The sequence below is a fragment of the Lolium perenne genome, chromosome 7 (genome assembly GCF_019359855.2).
Source record: "Lolium perenne isolate Kyuss_39 chromosome 7, Kyuss_2.0, whole genome shotgun sequence".
NCBI classification, from domain to species: Eukaryota; Viridiplantae; Streptophyta; class Magnoliopsida; order Poales; family Poaceae; genus Lolium; species Lolium perenne.
Window position 1 is genome coordinate 7,873,445 of NC_067250.2, and position 12,900 is coordinate 7,886,344.

General features: G+C 62.1%; 1 protein-coding gene across 1 annotated transcript; it reads left to right on the forward strand.

Annotated features, from left to right (window-relative positions):
• The first annotated feature begins 1,477 nt into the window (after positions 1–1,477).
• Positions 1,478–12,900, forward strand: LOC127316270 (uncharacterized). Its single transcript, XM_071823789.1, has 6 exons — positions 1,478–1,729; positions 1,833–2,031; positions 2,684–3,102; positions 3,210–3,315; positions 3,400–3,492; positions 12,851–12,900. The coding sequence occupies exons 1-6, from the start codon at positions 1,553–1,555 to the stop codon at positions 12,898–12,900; spliced, it is 1,044 nt and encodes a 347-aa protein (XP_071679890.1). The 5' UTR covers positions 1,478–1,552.

A 12,900-nucleotide genomic window follows, 5' to 3' on the forward strand; every position in this document is an offset into this window, starting at 1 on the left:
ATTGCCCTATCCGGGGTCTTCCCCCCGACATTAGCCCCCGAAGCTGGCAAGGTCCTGCGCCCAGAAGGACCTAGGCAGGTTTTCCTGGCTTCTCGAGTATATCTGACGGCACTCGGAGGGGCCGACTGAGAATTTCCATTCAGCCGGCTGCGCCCTCATCCGGCTCGTTCCTGCCGGCTGCTTCTAGCCGGCCGCTTTTTACACTTGTACAGTTTTTGCTTTCTTGCAAGATCTGACGGCGCCTCCGCCTTGCTGATGAATTTTGGCTTGAGTGGAACTCTTGGTCCGGCTCCGGCTTGCGGCGCGCCGGAGTCTCCGCCGCCTCGGGTCCTGCGCCCGACTTGACGGGTCTGACGCCTGGCCCGGTGGTCGGTTCGTCTGGTCACATCAATGTTCCCCCGGATCCGGTGCGGTAGTGGGCGACGTGGTGTGGCCGTTTTCGGTAACCGTCGTGGACGTGGGAGGAGTTACGGCGCAGTTACGGCGCAGTAAATCCGGCGACGTGGGAGGAGTTACGGCCCACGACCGCCACTTGGAGGCCAACCGCCCGCGTCGGGTGGCTATAAATGCCGCGGGGGGGCGCCTCGAGGCGGCCACTTGCCATTTCTTCTTCCTCGCACTCTTGCTCCCATCCCTATCCTCTGCGCGCTCGAGCTCGCTGCTGCTCCGGCGAACATCTTCCGCTGGCGAACTCCGGCGGGCGAATCTCCACCGATCCGCCGCCGCCACCCCGCCAATCCGGCGCCACGGGGCCGCGCGTCTCGACGGAGCGTCCTCAGCCGCCGCTGTCGCCGCCGCGATCGCAAGGTTCTTCCTCGCCGTTCAGCCTCTCCTGGTCATCTTCTTCCTCGACCTCGTCAATGGCGTCCCCCAGTGGATCGTGGAGGGGCTCCTACATGCGGGAGGACGACATCGAGCGCCTGGTACGCCTCCGGCGAGTCCCGCGGTCGGTCATCACGCGGGTGCCCGGCGAGGAGACGGAGCCCGAGCCGAGGAACGGCGAGCGCGTCGTCTTCGGCGCGCACCTCGACCGCGGGCTGGGTGCCGGCCGCCGTTCTTCCGGCAATTCCTCGACCACTTCGGCCTTCAGCCGCACCACCTGCCGGCCAACGCGTGCGTCCTCCTGAGCTGCTTCGTAGCGTTCATGGAGGCTTACGCCGGCTTGTGGCCCGACATCGACTTCTGGAGCCGGCTCTTCTTCTTGAAGGCGCAGACCAACGACGGCCGCCTGCGAGCCTGCGGCGCCGCCTCGATCTACACCCGGCCTGGTACGCCTTTCCCCAAGATCCCCACCGTCGACTCGGTGAAGAACTGGCAAATGTCATTCTTCTACGTGCGCAACGAGGGGGAGCTCGTCGACCGGATCAACCTGCCGGAGTTCAATCCGGCTCCTCCAGTCGGCCGGATCAACTGGAGCCACAACGCCCGCTCGACGGATCCGGACGCGGAGGTGAACCTTCTCTGGGATCTCCTGGCGACAGCCACCGCTGGCGGGCTGACTGCCGAAGATCTTCTCTGCACCATCGCCGAGCGCCGGGTGCTGCCGCTCCAGATGCGCACCCACAAGATCGGGCACATGTCCGGCCGGTTCGATCCGAACCGGACGTCCAAGGTGCCGCTCACCAAGGCCCAGGTGGCCAGCCGGGTGAACCACATCACCAAGGCGAACCTGGCGGAGGACTGGAGCTACGGGCTGGTGCCCTGCGACAGGAACCATCCACCGGCGCGGGTAAGCTTCGTGTCTTTGCCATTTTCCGGCTTGCGGCTGCGAGGCCGACTTCCTTTTTCTTCTGCCGACTTCCGGCTATGCTCATGTTTTTCTGTCTTTCTAGGTTTTTGAGCGCCAGAACGCCGAGGACGGCGACCTGGCGACGAAGAGGTGGACGCCGGATCTCGTCGATCCGGCTGACCAAGCCGGCGACCATGCCGGCGACGACGACCTGCCGCAGGCGCCTGATCTAGGCGGCCAGGGGGAGCACAATCCGCCTCCTTCACCAGAGCACCAGGAGGAGGAGGAGCCGGCGACGTCCGGTACGGGGCCAATCCCCGCCGTGCCTCTGCGCACGAGGCCGCCAAGCGCCACGGCGACTTCGGCGCCCAAGGGCACGAAGAGAGCCGGCTCCACCGCCGCCGCGGAGTCGAGGGCGAAGAAACAGCGCCGGCATCAGCCGAAGAAGGTCCCGGAGCAAGCCGGGTGAGCTCTCTCTCTTTTTCTTGTTTGATTCCTTTTCTTTCCTTACTTTTGTGCTTATTATCTTTCTGTTTATCCGGCTAGGGCCCCTATCAAGTTTGCCCAGGGCGGCGGCTCCCGGCAAGCTCCACGCGTGGTGTCGCCGCTTCCGCGCCAGAGGAGGGAGCAGACGCCACAGCCTTCCTCGCGCGCACCTACGCCGCCGCCGCCTGCGACAGGGGCTTCTTCCTTTGCCGTGCCGCTGGCCTCCGCGCCAGATCGCGGCACGCGGGTCGAGCCAACGCGGCAGCCGACGCTGGACGACATGTTCCCGCGCCGGACGCCTCTTCTGGACCCAGCCGCTGGGGCCGGGCGGGGCATGCCGCCTTCAGCCGGGGCCGGAGCCGGCGGGGCTGCTCCTAGGACCGGCGGCGCGGGCCGCGCCGCCTGCGGCCGGAGCCGGCAGCAGGCCCACCGTGGTGGAGTTGGACGAGAGTCCGGAGGGCGCCCGAGCGCCGGAGACAATCAGGCCGGCTGGGCCATCCTCTGCGCCCGGAGCGACGCCGCCGCCGCAGCCGACGAGGGACGAGCCGACCAGGCAGGAGCCGGCGAGGGACGAGCCGGCGCGCACGGAGGGCGCCGACTCGCGCGCGCTGGTGAGGACGGAGGGCGCAGCGGGCCCGTCTGAGGGCCTTCATGTGGCCAAGGGTGCCCGGCTGGTGGCTGTGCCGTCCGCCTCCGACTCCAGCTTCGGCTCGGCAGGAACCATGGAGAGGGCATGGCATCAGGCGAACTCCTGCGAGGTACTCAGCCGGGAGGGGCAGCCTGGCACGGCGCCCATGAAGATGCTTTTCTCCGGCTATCGGGCCAGCCTCAAGACCAAGGCCGCCGAGACCCTTGCCCAGCTGGCGACGCTGGAGGATGCTGAGAAGGTGTGTTTTCTTTTCTTTTGCAATTTTCTTGTCCTGGTAGCCCTCCGAGACGTGGGCCGGCTGCCTGAAGCCAGTCCAGGTCTTGTCTAAGCAACTGATTCTTTCAGACGGTTGAGGAGCGGCGCACCTTCTTGTACAACCAGGTGGTGACCAGCTACCACAAGGCTAAGATCGAGCGAGCCGGCTTGGCTCGCGAGCTGGAGGCTGTCAAGGGTAAGCTCTATGCTTCTTTCGACTTGATGTCTTATTTCTTTTTTAATCTTGGTTGGCTGACATTTCTTTCCGGCCGCCTCGCAGTTGAGGCCGCCAAGGTCCCGCAGCTGGAGTCGGATCTCCGAGCTGCTCGCGCGCAGTGCGCCGAGAGCGAGGAGGCGGGCCGATCTGCCGCAGGCAAGCTCAAGCTGGCTGAGCAGGAGCTGACACGGCTGCGCCTGCTGGAGAAGAACCACATCACCGAGCTCGACTCCCTCAGGACGGCGGAGAAGGAGAAGGTGGATGATCTGAGCCGGCGGCTGTCGGAGGTGGAGAAGCAGCGGCTTGCGCTGCAGGAGGAGGTCACTGCCAAGTCCACGGAGCTGACGGCTACCGCCAAGCGTTGGACCGACGATTTCAGTGCGCTTGATCGCGGCTTGGCGGGTGAGTGCATCTTTATGTTCCTTCCCTTTGCCGGCTTTCGGCTGTCGACTGCCGGCTTTTGTTGGCAGCCGGCAGCAGAAACTTCTGATTTCTTCGTTATCCTCATCTTCGGGCTGGCGGCAGTCGGTTCTTGCCGGCTGCCGCCAGGCTTTTCCTTTTGGTTTAGGACTTCGAAAATTTGCATTTTTCAGCTTATTTCGGCTTTGATGGTTTCTGACTTGCTTCTTCTTCTTGCAGCGGCCTTCCCGGAGACGCAGGACGCGGCTTTGGCAGCCGTTGGCGTCGCGCGCGACTCCAGGAGGCGGGAGACCGGCGAGGGCAGCTCGGAGTACTTCTCCATGGAGGACCACCTGGCGTCCATGGCTGCCCGCATCGAGCCCGTCACCAAGCTCGGCTGGGAGCTCCGGAAGGCGGCTGAAGAGCTGGTGCCCATGCTGTGGCCTGGGGAGGCGGCGCCGCAAGATATCTCCGGCCTCATCTCCGCGATGGAGCGGGCGCCGGACCGCTTCCTCGACTGGAAGGAGTCGGCCACGCGCGCTGGTGCCGACATGGCGCTGTCCTTCGTCCTCTCCTGGTACAACGAGGTGGACCTGGGGCAGCTTGAGTTCCGGCGAGCCGGCGTGGAGGACAAGCTCCCAGCCGACTTCAAGGCCGCCCGCCTTGCCCGAGCCAGCACCATCGCCGGCTTCGTCGACAAGGCCCTCTTCGTCGCGGACCCGAACCCTCCTCCATCCGATGAAGAATACATGGATGATGAGGAGGCGGAAGACGTGCCTGAGGACGACCCGGCAGCCGGCTCCGCTGATGCCCCTCCGGCTTAGATTTCCTGCTTTTCAGTTGTTCTTTTGCCAAGACAGTTTATTAAATCCCCGGGATGCCGGGTGCAGATGTAAGACAATATTATCGCCTTTTAATTATGTCACACTTTAATGTGTTTGTTAATCAATTGTGTACCGAGTTGCTTTCTTTCGACTCGTTCGCTTTTTCCCATCCACCCCACTCTTTGGCTGTGCCCTTGCCGGTCATACGTCCGACTTGCGATCCGTCGCCGGATCAAGAGCGGGCCGCTGGGTGGGGCCGACAGTATTTCAGTCGAACGAGCTGAATTCGGCAATCCGGCACTTTTATGAAAAGTTGCAAGTCAACTCGCTTTTACTCTTTCCCTTAGTCGCTTTTCGCGTGCCGGCTCCCTAGGCCTTACTCCCGCCAGCCGGACAGCCGGGTTGCGGTCTGTAGCTGGTCGGAAGCCGGCTGTCGGAAACCGGATCACGTTACTGAGCCGACCGCGTGAGAGGGTTCAAGCCAATTGGCGAAACAAGGTAAAGTATGCGAAAAACTTGTCGGAAACGGCGCTCTTGGCGCAAGCTTTTTCATAACTCACAAAAGGGATACAAGGGATACATACATTCCTGCTCTCATGCGTAAAATGGGCGGAGTAACCTGACATTCCAGGGACGTTTAGTCTCCTCGTCAGCCTTGTCCGGCTTGTTTTTCTTAGCCTCTTGGGCATCTATGAGATAGTAGGAATCATTGCCTACTGCCTTGCTCACGATGAAGGGACCCTCCCATGGGGATGACGATTTATCTTTGTCCGGCTGTCCGCTGGATCAGCCGGAGCACTAGGTCTCCTTCTCGGAATGCTAAGGGCTGGACCTTCCGGCTGTGATAGCGTCGGAGGCTTTGCTGGTAGATGGTAGATCTAGACTCAGCCAGCAGCCGGGCCTCTTCGACCAGGTCGACTCCATCTTCGCGAGCTTCTTTGGCTTCGGCTTCTGTGTAGAGCTTGATCCTTGGCGCGTCATGCTCGATATCAGTCGGCAGGACGGCTTCGGCCCCGTATACGAGGAAAAATGGTGTGAAGCCGACTGAGCGATTTGTCGTTGTGCGCAGGCTCCACAGCACACTGGGCAATTCTTCAATCCAGCAGCCGGCTGCTCGCTCGAGCGGCTCCACCAGCCGGGGCCGGATGCCGGCTAGGACTAAGCCGTTAGCCTTTTCCGCTTGTCCGTTGGACTCTGGGTGTGCCACAGAAGATAGGGCCATCCGGATTCCCATTTCCCCACAATAGCGAGAGAAGATGCCTTGGGAGAAGTTGGTGCCGTTGTCGGTGATGATGGTGTGGGGGTAGCCGAATCTCACAATGATTTCCTTGAGGAATGTGACGGCTGTGGAGCCGTCCAGTTTCTTGATTGGCTTGGCTTCGATCCACTTGGTGAATTTGTCAATCATCACCAAGAGATGTGTCATGCCGCCTCGCGCTGTTCTGAATGGGCCCACCATATCCAAGCCCCATACGGCAAATGGCCATGTGATGGGGATGGTTTTCAGGCGGAAGCCGGCTGGTGTCTTTGCTTTGCGAAGCGCTGACAGCCGTTGCACTTCTTCACCAAATCTTCTGCGTCTCTGAGCGCAGTCGGCCAGTAAAAGCCGTGCCGGAAGGCTTTGGCCACTATGGCTCTGGATGAGGCGTGATGTCCGCACTCTCCTTGATGGATTTCCCGTAGGAGTTCAATCCCTTCAGCCGGCTCGACGCACCGCTGGAACACCCCACTTACGCTGCGTTTGTACAGCTGGTGGTTGATGATGGTGTAGGCCTTGGCCCTTCTCTCAATCTGCCTGGCCTGGACTCTATCATCAGGCAGCACACCGTCGGTGAGGTAGGAGAGGAATTCTTGTGCCCATGAAGGTACGCATCTTATCTCGAATACGCTGACCAACAGGGCCTCCTGCGTGGGAGCTTCCGGATTCGACTGCATGGTCGCCGGGTCCGGCTTGCTAGCCGGCGGGTTCGGCTTGCTAGCCCCCGAGTTTGGCGATGAAGCCCCCGGGTTGGACTGAGAAGTCCCCGGGTTCGGCATGCTAGCCGGCGGGTTTGGCTTGTTAGCCCCCGACTTGGGCGATGAAGCCCCCGGGTTGGATTGAGCAGCCCCCGGGTCAGCCGGCACGAATATTGAATCTGAGTCCGGTGACGGTATGATGGACGGCTTTTTGAGAACCGCCAAGGCGACACCCGGCGGGATGGCTTGCCGGGTTGAGCCAATCTTGGATAAGGCATCAGCCGCCTCGTTGTTTGCTCGTGGCACGTGGTGGAATTCGCAGCCGTCGAAGAAGCCGGATAGCTGCTGGACATGGAAGCGGTACGAGGCCATATTGGCGTCCTTCGCGTCCCAGTCGCCAGATGCTTGCTGTATGACCAAGTCGGAGTCGCCGAAGCAAAGTATGCGACGCACGCCAATCTCCTTGGCCAGCTTCAGCCCATGAATGAGCGCTTCATATTCCGCCACATTGTTGGATGCGGCGAAGTGGATCTGCAGGACGTAGTCCAGCCGGTCTCCCTTGGGAGAGGTGATGACGATGCCGGCTCCCAAGCCGTTGCGCATCTTCGAGCCGTCGAAGTGCATCTTCCAATGTGTGGAATCCGGCACAGGCGGCAGTGTGCATCTCAGCCCAGTCGACGAAGAAGTCCGCGAGGATCTGCGACTTGATGGCTGTGCGTGGCTCGTAGAGGATAGTGTGGGCGGCTAGCTCCAGGGCCCACTTGGCAACCCGGCCGTTGGCATCCTTGCTGCCGATGATTTCCGCCAAAGGCGCTGTGGCAACCACCCTGATGGGATGTTCTTGAAAGTAATGCTTGAGCTTCTTGGCCGCCATGTAGACGCCGTAGGTGACCTTCTGGTAGTGGGGGTAGTTTTGCTTCGACTGGGAGAGCACTTCGCTGAGGTAATAGACTGGGCGCTGGACCAGCTTCTCTCTGTTTTCGGCTTCTTTGCGCTCCACCACCAGGACAACGCTAACCACTCGGTTGGTGGCTGCGATGTACAACAGCATCGGCTCCATTGAAGCCGGCGTTGCAAGGATTGGCGCGGTTGAGAGCACGCGCTTTAAGTCACGGAAGGCTTCATCCGCCTGCGGTGACCAGACGAACTTGTCCGCCTTCTTCATTAGTTGATACGAGGCGGTGCCTTCTCCCCCGGTAGGGCTGACGAAGCGGCTCAAGGAGGCCAGGCAGCCAGCAAACTTCTGGACGTCCTTGAGGCACTGCGGCAGTTCCATCTTCTCCAGGGCACTGATCTTGTCCGGGTTGGCTTCAATCCCTCGCTGAGAGACGAGGTAGCCGAGGAGCTGGCCAGACGGTACGCCGAATGTGCACTTGGCCGGGTTGAGCTTCATCCGGAATCTTCTCAGATTGGTGAAGGTTTCTCTCAGGTCGTCAAGGAGGGTAGGCATCTCCTTGGTTTTTACAACGACATCATCCACATATGCGTGAACATTTGCCGATTTGATCCTGCAAACACTTTTGCATGCACCTTTGGTAGGTGGCGCCTGCATTTTTCAAGCCGAATGGCATAGTCGTGTAGCAGTAAGCCCCGTACGGGGTAATGAACGAAGTCTTTATTTGATCAGCCGGATTCAAAGGAATCTGGTGGTAGCCTGAATAGGCGTCTAAGAAAGACAACAGTTCGCAGCCGGCAGTCGAGTCTATGACTTGATCTATGCGCGGCAGGGGGAAGGGGTCCTTCGGGCACGCCTTGTTCAGGCTGGTGTAGTCGATACACATGCGCCAGGAGCCGTTCTTCTTCAAAACCAGGACCGGGTTCGCCAACCAGTCCGGGTGCAGCACTTCCATGATGAAGCCGGCAGCTAGGAGCCGGGCGATTTCTTCACCGATGGCCTTCCTTCGTTCTTCGGCGAAGCACCTGAGAGGCTGCTTCACCGGCTTGGCTTCAGGCCGGACGTGGAGGTGGTGCTCAGCCAACTCCCTCGGCACACCCGGCATGTCTCTTGGAGTCCATGCGAAGATGTCCCGATTCTCACGGAGGAAGCTGGTGAGCTCGCTTTCCTATTTCTTGTTCAAGCCGGCACCGATGGTGACGAACTTGTCCCGGCTGCGCCGGGTCCAGGAAGGATCTTCTTGGTGTGGTCGGCCGGCTGGAAGTGAGTCGTCCCAGCCGGGTTGCCTGCAGCCGGCATGTCTGTCTGCGCGGCTTTGGCGAGGGCAACGGCGTCGTGGATGAGCTGCTTCTCGGTGGCGATGACCAGCGTCTGGGCCATCTTGGAGCTCTGCGTGGCGCAGTCCATGGAGCGGCGATAGTCGCCGGCTATGGTGATGACCCCCTTGGGGCCAGGCAGCTTCATCTTCAGGTACCCATAGTGGGGTACCGCCATGAACTTGGTCAGGGCCGGCCTGCCCAGGAGCGCGTGGTAGGGACTCACGAGGTCCACCACCTCGAACTCGATTCTTTCGGTGCGGAAGTGATCCGGCTGCCCGAACATCACCTCCAGCGTGATCCGGCCGATCGGCTGGCAGCAATGGCCTGGCACGATGCCGTGGAAGACGGTGGGGGTGGGGCGCAACTCGGCCTCCTGGATGCCCAGCTTGCGGGCGGTGTCGCGGTAGAGGATGTTGATGCTGCTGCCGCCGTCGATGAGGACGCGCGAAAAACGCACACTGCGCCGGGTTGTGCCGATGGTGGGGTCGAGGACCATGGCGTAGCTGCCCGGCTTCGGCAGGACAGCCGGTGTGTCACGGCGATCGAAAGTGATGGCCTGCTCTGACCAGTTTAGGTACTGGGGGACCGGCGGTATGACCGCGTTGACCTCGAGGGAACGACGCTCTTGGCTCGTCCTGTCCTCGGGCTCGGAGGTGAAGATGATGTAGGTGGCGTCTTCGGCCAGATATCGGCCGCCATGGTGCACTTGGTTAGCCTCGTGGTGCTCGAGGTTAGCGTTCTCTGCGCCGGCTGGGCCACCCGGCCCGCCGGCTGGTGGAGGCGGGGGTGGAGGCGGTAGAGGTTCACCGCTTGTCAGCCGCTTCATGAAGTGGCAGTCGCGGGTGGTGTGGTTGGAGGGGTTCTTGCCGCTGTGGTACTTGCACGGCGAGTCGAGCATTTGCTCAAAGGTGTACTTCGGCTTCCACTGCCGGTCTTGCTTCGCGGCGGCTGCCGCCTGCCGCGTTGTCTGCCCACGGCGGCTACGTGGGCGAGCCGTACCGGCGGTCCGGCTGGTCGCTGTGACGCTTGCCGCGGTAGTTGTCCCGCCGGCTGCCATGCGAACCGCCCTCGGCCGGCTTGTGCTCAGCCGGCCTGTTGTTGTCCCGCCTTGCTGGAGCCGGTGAAATATCAGCCGGCGCCTTGCCGGCTTCCTCTGCCAGCGCGTACTTGTCGGCGATGGCCATCAAGGCGGCCATCGACTTGGGGTCACTGCGGCGCAACTTGTGCCACAGCATGGTATTGGGCCGACAGCCTCCCATGAAGAAGCTGATGGCCTGGATCTCGTGCACGCCCTCGCAGGAGTTGCGCATCTCGCACCAACGCGTCAGGTACGCGCGATCCGTCTCGTCGGGGCCCTGCTTGCACATCTCGAGCTGCTGGGGGCGACCCGGCCGGCGATAGGTGCCGGTGAAGTTGCTGATGAAGGCCGCTTCGAAGTCGAGCCAGCCGTTTATGCTGCCGGCTGGCAGGTTGTTGAGCCATGTGCGGGCGGAGCCGACCAGCATCAGGGGGGAGTAGCGCACGGCCCAGCGCTTGTTGCCTTTGGCGATGCCGACTGCGGTGGAGTAGTCCTGCAGCCAGTCCTCCGGCTTGGCGGTGCCGTCGTACTTGGGGGTGTCACGGGGGAGCGTGAAGCCTTCGAGTGTGGGCTCGTTGGCGATGCGGGGCCCGAAGCACTTTGGGCCGGCTGGAGCTTCTTCTTCCGCAATGCGGGATTCGACCAGCCGGTCGAGGCGATCTCGGGCGTCGGCGGGCTCGATGCGCGGGCCCAGCCGGGAGTGTGCCGGCTGGCGCGCGCCGCTTGTTTCTGGAGCCGGTCGGTGATGACGGCGGGGTCTGGAGTCTTGCTCCTGGTTCCGGCTCGGAGGGGGCCGGCTGCGGCCGCTGCCGCTCGGCTGGTGGCTTGGCCGGCCCAAGCTGTGCGTGGCCCGGGAGTCATGGCGCCGGCTTGGTCCTGGGGAGGCGGACTCGGCCGTGTCCCTGGCGCCTTCCCTGTCGTCGCCTGCAGCTCCACGAGCGTGAGAAGCTCTGGGGGCATTGACGTACCTGGGGTCGGCGATCTGCCTGTTGGCTGCGTTAAGCAGCTCAGTCACCCGCCTGGTCTGACGGCGTAACTCTTCGCCTTCAAGGCGGTTCAGCTCTTCTGCGGCGGCTTCTGCCGCGCGCATGTTCTTGTCGGGGGTGTTGTAGACGGGGAGCTCCATGGACGGAGCCGGCGAAGGAGCGCCGTCGCGGGCGATCTCAGCGCCAAGGTCGCGGCCCCTGCGGCGGATATGGCCGGCTCGGCTTGGCTCGTCGCCGCCTGGAGTGAGGCCGTGGGCGCGGTTGTACTCGCGCTGGGTGATCTCCATCTGGCGCTTAGCAGCAGCCAGTTCTTCGGTTTGCTTGAGGAGGAGCTGGCGGTGCGCCTCCAAGTCCGCCTCGACGGCGGTGTGATCTCCGCCAGGCGTGAGCGGGGTGCTCAGTTTTGCCCGGACTGCATCCAGCCGGGACGGTGGTGGTGGCGCTTTCGGGCCCGAGCCGGAGGCGTTGGGGTCGATGTTGCGCTCCAAGCCGGGGCCGCGGGTGCGCGGGTTCTTCTCGGGGAGCTCCTCGCCAGCCATCATGACTTGCACGACGGCGGGGCTGGCGGGAGCGCTGCTGCCGGCTCGCGGAGGAGGGCTAGCGCAGCGCAGCACCTGCCGCGGGTAGCGCGGCGGTGCGACGGTGGCGACGTAAACGTCGAAGCCGCCGAAGGAGATGACGCTGCCGCCGGCTGGGAAGGGCCGGTCAGCGAAGCAGCCAGCGTTGTCGGCCGACGCAGCTTGAGGGAGCCGAATCTCCAGATCAAGCCTGAAGCGACTCGCTCGCCGGTGGTGATGGTGAGGCCCGTCCGGATGAAGACACCGGCCGAGGATGCTGAAGGCCCCACGGTAGGCGCCAAATGTCGTGGTATCGTCACGGCATATGCCATAGGGTGGCTAATCGAAGTGGTTCCTGAGGGATCTCACGGCGGTATCCGGAAGCGGGTATGGGCACGAGCGACACGGCGACGTACCCAGGTTCGAGGCCCTCCGGTGGAGGTAAAACCTCTACTCCTGCTATGAGTGTATATGATGATCGCACAGTACAGTGGTGCTCCTAGAGCTGTGTCCGGCTGGCCCTGAGAGGCTAAGGAAGACGATGGTCTCTCTCACAGGGCAGCTCTGTAGGTAGGTGAAAGCAATAAAATGATCGATCCCCTGCACGAGAGGGGGTAGTGCGGCTTATATAGGCACCGGCACTTTACATATAAGACCCTATAGTTTACTGGCCGGCTGGGCCGGCTTCGGCTTCCGCTCCTTCCCGAGGCGGTGACGTCAGGAGTGGTTGAGGCATCGTGGCCTGTCCCATCCGGCTGCCACGGTCAGCGGTATGGAGGAGGTGTCCCTGTCGCCGTCGCCCACCGTAGCCGGTGCGGATCGTCGTAAGCCCTGACGGCCTGTCCATCGCGCGGCACTATTGCTCCACGGTGCCCGCGCTACGGAAGATGGAGTCGGCGTGGACTTTAGGAACCCGGATCACCAACCCGGTTCCTTCCGGTAAGACTCGCCAGCCACGAGTCGGTCTGAGGTACAAACCCCAGTCGGATATGGCTTGTAGAAGCCGGCCCAGCTACAGCATTGGTGGCCGTAGCCAGGCCGACTAGGACCTAGAGCCAGCCGGCTTCCGGACCAGCCGGCCACGGCGCCAGCCGGCTGCTCCTCAGCCGGCTTTGCCGCGAGCCGGCCAGCGGCCAGCCGGCCGCTCCGCGTCCATTGCCCTATCCGGGGTCTTCCCCCCGACAGAGGGATTTCGTGTCGTACAAGTTACAAACTTCGAGAGGGCTTGCCGAGCCTTTCCCGTATTGTTACATGATTCCTAATATAACTATATATTTCTTATCGAAATTCTCTGGGCTTCTGGGCCTTCAAAGCTTCGGGTTGTGGGCCTCACGTCTTCGTCAGATAACCCGGGTAATTTATTCGGCATGCCTATGTCAGTAGTCTCCGAGATTTTGCTTGAATCGCAGAGTTGAGTAAAATCTCCATCGTAAAACTGACTCACGTATCTATAAGACCTTCGAGTCATAACGAATATTTTGCTCAATGTCTTTTGTACAGGGATAGTGGTAAATGGGGCTGGTTCATCTGACGGATCAGGTACCAGTTAA

Excerpts from the sequence above, each read along its gene's own strand:
- LOC127316270 (XM_071823789.1), top strand. The coding sequence starts at position 1,553 with ATGCGCACCCACAAGATCGGGCACATGTCCGGCCGGTTCGATCCGAAC. Across the intron at positions 1,730-1,832 it reads GGAACCATCCACCGGCGCGG|GTTTTTGAGCGCCAGAACGC; the intron begins GTAAGCTTCGTG and ends CTGTCTTTCTAG. Across the intron at positions 3,103-3,209 it reads CGCTGGAGGATGCTGAGAAG|ACGGTTGAGGAGCGGCGCAC; the intron begins GTGTGTTTTCTT and ends TGATTCTTTCAG.